The sequence below is a fragment of the Nymphaea colorata genome, chromosome 4 (assembly GCF_008831285.2).
Source record: "Nymphaea colorata isolate Beijing-Zhang1983 chromosome 4, ASM883128v2, whole genome shotgun sequence".
NCBI classification, from domain to species: Eukaryota; Viridiplantae; Streptophyta; class Magnoliopsida; order Nymphaeales; family Nymphaeaceae; genus Nymphaea; species Nymphaea colorata.
Genome location: NC_045141.1, coordinates 7,343,686 through 7,349,600, shown reverse-complemented (window position 1 = coordinate 7,349,600; position 5,915 = coordinate 7,343,686). Strand labels below are relative to the sequence as shown.

The 5,915-nt window shown below is 41.0% G+C and overlaps 1 protein-coding gene across 3 annotated transcripts; it reads right to left on the bottom strand.

Moving 5' to 3' along the window:
• Positions 1-474: 474 nt before the first annotated feature.
• Positions 475-5,434, bottom strand: LOC116252193 (putative F-box protein At2g02030). 3 transcript variants are annotated; one of them, XM_031626305.2, is made up of 2 exons: positions 5,206-5,434; positions 475-1,727 (listed from the first exon to the last, which is right to left on the bottom strand). In XM_031626305.2, the coding sequence occupies exons 1-2, from the start codon at positions 5,206-5,208 to the stop codon at positions 690-692; spliced, it is 1,041 nt and encodes a 346-aa protein (XP_031482165.1). In that variant the 5' UTR covers positions 5,209-5,434; the 3' UTR covers positions 475-689. The 3 variants fall into 3 exon arrangements, with proteins under 3 accessions (XP_031482165.1, XP_031482164.1, XP_031482163.1); XM_031626304.2 differs by having other exon boundaries at positions 479-1,869; XM_031626303.2 differs by having other exon boundaries at positions 482-1,939.
• Between the last annotated feature and the right edge of the window lie 481 nt (positions 5,435-5,915).

Here is a 5,915-nt window from a genome sequence, read left to right as displayed (position 1 = left end):
AGGTTATGGCTGCTTTAGGGATGCCATATAGTGATCTCACGGGTCCTCAATTTTTTTTGTCTCCTCAGCTGGCAAATAGCTGGAAATTACAAATTATCCATTTTTTGATCTTTTCTCAACGATAAGTATTCTTATTCCAATTTTGATTTTTAATTCTTTGGAGTCTTGCATCTTAGAAATCTCAAGCTAACATGAATACGAATGCATATCAGGAGATCTAATTTTGTCAATTTAACAAGCATACAGAGGCACACCAAGAGTATTTGCTAGTACAGTTCATACCTCAGGTAGTGAAAAACAAAGAAGTGTACTGCAAAAGACCGCGTCTCTGAATTCCAAAGGTTACATATCTTCAACTCCTTGTACCATCATGAGGGGATCCTTAATTAAATGACTTATAGAAGAACCTCTGCTGTTGTGCCTTGGGCCAACTTCTATAGTTTATGTGCGAATTCATACACCATTTATGTTTCAGTTTGTCATAGCATTATATCAATGTGCATATCCCACATGCAAAAAGAGAGAGAGGGAGAGATGTTACTCTAACTGATTTCGAGTCTAAAGCCATATACTGCACCAGTTGGCACTATCATCTAAATTACTGATACTGGTTTACTGAGAACTTCCAATACGTTTATCACAACAAGCTTCAAAGCGAAAGGCAGCAAGCAACCACCCAAAAAGTTCGCTTAATTTCTCTTGAAAAGGCTAAAAGTGACAAGATTGCTGCAATGCGGGTAGACATAAAAAAAGTTCACATTACGAAAATCGCAACACTCCACGAAAGTCTCTGTCTCAATATCATAAGAAAGAATGCTGTCCCCCGCCCTCAGAAGGACTCTGTTATCTCCACAGAGACACAATGGATGGAAAAACTTCATGTCCATCTCACACACTTTGAGGTCCAAGCTTCTCTTCGAGCACACCATCTCACTAGAACAAGTGTGCCGGTTCAGTAGCGAATTCAAAAGACAAAGGTGATTGTAGACTATGCTCTGCAAGCACAAACTGTACTTCAGAACCCACTGGGCTTCCTTGTAATCTGCAGTGGCAGTCCACACATTCACTGTAGTATTGCCAGTTCTCAAATAGCAGAGACCTCCACCTAAGGCTCCGAACCATTCATCGTCGCAATTTGCAGAGCTGGTGTTCCGCTTTTCTTCCACAATTTGTGATGGCAACTCCAATAAGCAAGATTGCTGTCTCTCTACATCAAAAGCAAGAATCTGCGCCTTGATGGAAAGCCAAAATAGAACTCCTTTATGATACACAGGGCTTGCATCAGACAGAGTGTGGCTGCTATTAGTTTCTCCTGACATAGACCATGCACCAGTTTTTGAATTGTAAATTTGGAACTTCAAGCCATGGGGTGTTTCATATGAAGCCTGCCAATTTGGAACAAGGGCTTCAACTAGTACAACTTGGTAATTGAAGCCGGTGGATCCCATGCAAGGGTCAAAGGCCAAGCCAACGCTGGTCTCAATGGAATAACTGGCAAATGGTTCTTGGCACATCAATGACATTTCTTTTAACGGGTCCGGAAGGGAAATGTAGTCCATGTTGGTGGGGTTCAGTATCATGATGGAGCTTGAGAGGCCATCATAGTTCCAACAGAACACAAGGCCGTTGCAGGAACCGACAATATCAGCACCCTTCTGCAGGAGGAAGGACTCCAGAGCAGAATGGATGCCTGCTGCGGAGGCGTTCCAAAGAAACGGTCTTGAGCCCTTGAGGTAGACGGAGGCAAAGACATGAGAGCTTTTGCTGCATGAATTCGAAGCATGCAGGGAGATGAATTGAGGGTCAGAGATCATGGCCCTCCATTGCTTGGAGACAGTCCTGTACTGCAGTAGTGATTTTGCAGGCAATCTGGACAGGATGTTTTGGTAAATATCCTCGTTGAGGTGATGGGCTTCTACCATCTTGTGAATTTAGTTATCTGATGTGTGGGAAATGTAAAAGCAGTCAACTTCACAAATACAGACTCCTACTTTTCTTTTCTGGTTTTATGCTAAGCAAGCGTATGTTGTACAAGCAATTTGTTGGTTTTGACAGCATTCCTAGAAAGTCAGAACAAAAGGTTGCCTTTCTTCTATGAGCAATCTACAGAAACTGTAATGGGTTAAAAGATAGCTGACTCGGTACCACACGCACACACACGCAAATGTGGCCAAGTTTCCAGTTTACAGGTCGCGTGAGTTAAACTCGATCCCTACATGCTCCTTAGAAGCAATTTTTAAGCACATTCATGTTCACGAACAATGACTCCTTCGTTTAGTATTAAATCAAAATTCAATATTACTGTGCTGATGCTGAATATAGTCACTAAGATGTTTGAAACCCATGTCAATCTTTCTTTGCAATTCTTTTTCGCCATTGGCTTTCAACTCCGTCCAAATTATTGGCGCATGCTTTTGCCAAAAATTGGTAAACTAAAGACATGGTGTTAACTGCCGAAAGGCCACTTTAGACTAGAAAAGACTTTCAATTACGCAAAATCACTGCCACTGTTTCCTGTATTTCCTGTAATGTTGCTAGACTAAAGACTCTACATGTCTACATGTAGTGTATAGTAACAATCTCAAGGTATTATGGTTTAAACTTGAACCTATATATCTAAGGGGGAGAATGGCAGGTACCATCCCGTCTAAGGGCCGTGTAGTAATTTGAGATACAGATTCTCCAATACTATATGTTGAAAAAAGACATTTGAGAATAACATGTGCAATATATATATATATATATATATATATATATATATAGAGAGAGAGAGAGAGAGAGAGTCTGGTATTATATGGTTCTTTTTAAGCGAATATAGATACCAAAAACTTTTACCAATTCAACCAAACAAAAGTACCTTGCTAAAATTAATAAACCCCATTGCCTTATAAGGCCAGCTACTAGTGGAGATCGTCTACTCATGATCATAAAAGTGCTTCCCATATGGCCGATAAATCATATTAGACTATTTTCGGTACTTAAAATTGTAACTAAACGTTACACAATGTTTTTTTCAGTTTTACCTTTTCCTGAAAAGTTTGTAATATTTTATTTCTTTTTTTCCATATTTTTTGAAGAAAGAGAAAGAAGAGAGAAAGAGAGAGAGAGAAAAGAAGACACCGAAAATACCGACCATATGGTCATTAGGACTAGCAGCTGTTGGCCGCTGGCTTAAACCGAAATTTAAGGGGTACTAGATTACTAATTCATAATAAAATAAAAAATACTAATAAAAATTTTAAATTACCAATAAAATGATTCTTTTGCCTTTTTTCGGTTGGCCTATCATATTCATAATTTATCGGTTGGCCTATCATATTCATAATTTAATAAAAAGCTAAGAGGACCGCGTTTGAAGGAGCAAAGTCAAGGGGCACAGTAGCACAAGAGGAGTCAGTCCATATATATGGACTTCCTTTTATTTGCCTACCTCAGGCCAAAGGAGGCGTAACTGTTGGCACGTAGGCTCAAGATTTAATAAAATCTTAGAAGGGAGTCAGTCCAGTCCAGGTACCATATAGGCAGTTTTGGACTCTAGGGTGGAAAAAGAACCCAGACTTCGGCTCTGGCTCCAAAGGTGGGATTTCCACTTATTCATCAAACATGACTCCATCACAAGGGTAGGTTGGGACCTAAGTCACCCGAACTTTTTTATTTTCCGCTCCAGCAGTTGCACCCACACCGACACCTGCACCTACACTCAGGTGACTCAGGTGACATAGGTTGGGACTTAAAAGGCTAACTGGTCAGTTCTAACTTGCGCTTAGCCCCAGGCAGTTCTAGGACTTAGTTTTGACTTAATTTGCGGTATTAGTACCAGATCCAGATGCATGGGGGCAGACCCACCATAACAAAACAAAGAGACAACTTGGCCGGATATCTTACTCAGTTAGGCCAGTCTTTACGAACAAAGTTGGACCATAATGGTAGATATAGAACGGGCCATGTGCTGGCCAAACCCGATCCGTGGAATCCCATGAGATGATATGTGAAAATGAAATAGGCTTGGGACGATGACGCGTGTTGCCCGCGAAAACAGCATGGAGTAGTTGACCAACGATTTTTCTGTTCTTTTGTGGCTCAGAGAGAGAGAGAGAGAGAGATGGTACAGTTGCAGAAACAAAATTGTTTGGATTTCAGAAACAAGTATCAGAAATGTGTCAAGAAATGAATCGGCTAATCCCTCGTTCTTGCCCCTTTTCCAGGCTGCAGGCTAGGCATTTTTTTCAGTATTTTCATCCCTTTATTTGTTCTTTTGGTGAAGGTTGAATGCTTACCCTTCCAAGGGTATTTTTAGTAGTGGCATATGCACTTAACTTCGTTGTGCCAATAGGAGAAAGTGATACACTAGTTGAAGCCAACGCAATGCAAACTCTATTCCAGACACTAACGCAGAAAGAGATTGGGACTGAACGAACGCCCACGGTGAGCGAGCGTACCAATCTTGTCTCGATTTTGAAGACGGGAAGTCAGGATGATTGACAAAAGAAGCGAACAATGGAATCGCCTCATCGATCTCCTGTTGAATGATAGGGATCCCCAGGCGATGGAGGATGAGTCGGCGGCTTTTGCTGCAAACAACTAGGTAAAGAGGGAAGAGCAGCCAGATAGAAGGAGTAGTAATGTGGACACCGGAGAGGATGAAATCATCCTCCCAAACCAAACATCTCACGACACGAGCTAACCACAGCTATGCAGTACCTGTATGAAAGTCAGAACCAGCTCTAAACTCTAAGGCAAGAGGAGGAGGAGAGGCTTTGGCTTTCTTATTAGCTGGAACGACAAAATACTCTTCCTGCTCATTCAATAAGATTGATTGCTGACTGATGTTTCAAAAAAAAATCAGGACTTGAACGCTGAAACAGCAATATATCACCAGCCTACCATGGACCTTTCATCATATTAAGTATAACATTTTTCCAGAAGAAACAAAGAAACTACTCTTAGCTAGATAATAATTATAACATTTGGCACCGGTTTAATAACCTGCCATTGCCTCCCCCACAATGTAAATGTAGGGTGAGAAGGCCTTTTGATTTCTATGCACGAGCATAACTTTAGATCGTGAACGAAAGAAAAACGGCTACAAAATTGAACCCACCTCGTAGCCTTTTCTAAGTGATGAAGGAAGAAAGAAAGGTTGCAGTTAATGTTTAGCATGAGTTATGTACCAAGAAATTAGCTTCTAAGTTCAGAAACATTTACCATAAAGAACAAGTGCAGCTGCAGCTTGACTCCTTTTAAGAGGCCGAGTGGTCAAGCGGCCGTGGCCTTCGATGGAACAACATGATCTTCTTCAAGCTCCGATGCAATCTCCCTAAGTTGATTCACACAGGTAGATGAATGCCATGCCTAGTTTCTCCCCTCTTTTAAAGAGTTGCACGTCCCCTCGGCCCTCAGGATGATCAGCCGATGAGGTATTCTCCCCTGGACGCTTTTCCCAGTAAACCCAGAAATTGAAAAGGATTTTCTCACCGGTAGCTACTTTTCACGCTCATTTCCTTTTCCAATTTTCAAAATCCACTTGATTCTTTTTTCTTTATGGAGACATTAAGAGCATGTTATTTTCTAGAGCATTTGCCGTCGTAGAATGCCTTAAAGAGACAAGCCGCTCTGGCATGCATGACATAAGGTGATTGAGACATTATGCCAACCTAGTTAAAATGCCTTAACACATAACATACAAGTTGCCCTGATACCTGACATCAGGTGATTGAGACATTTTGTCGTTGCAAATAAAATACCTCAACGCGCAAGTCCCCGAGTCTTTTATTGAAATTAAAAATGATTTGATTGACTAACAGAATGGTGTCAAATTTTGGGGAAAAAGTCTTACTTATGCTGGACTTGGATGGTTCTAGAAGTAAAGGGCAGAGTCCTTACATCCGCCAGACGTACAAGATAAAAAAATCTGA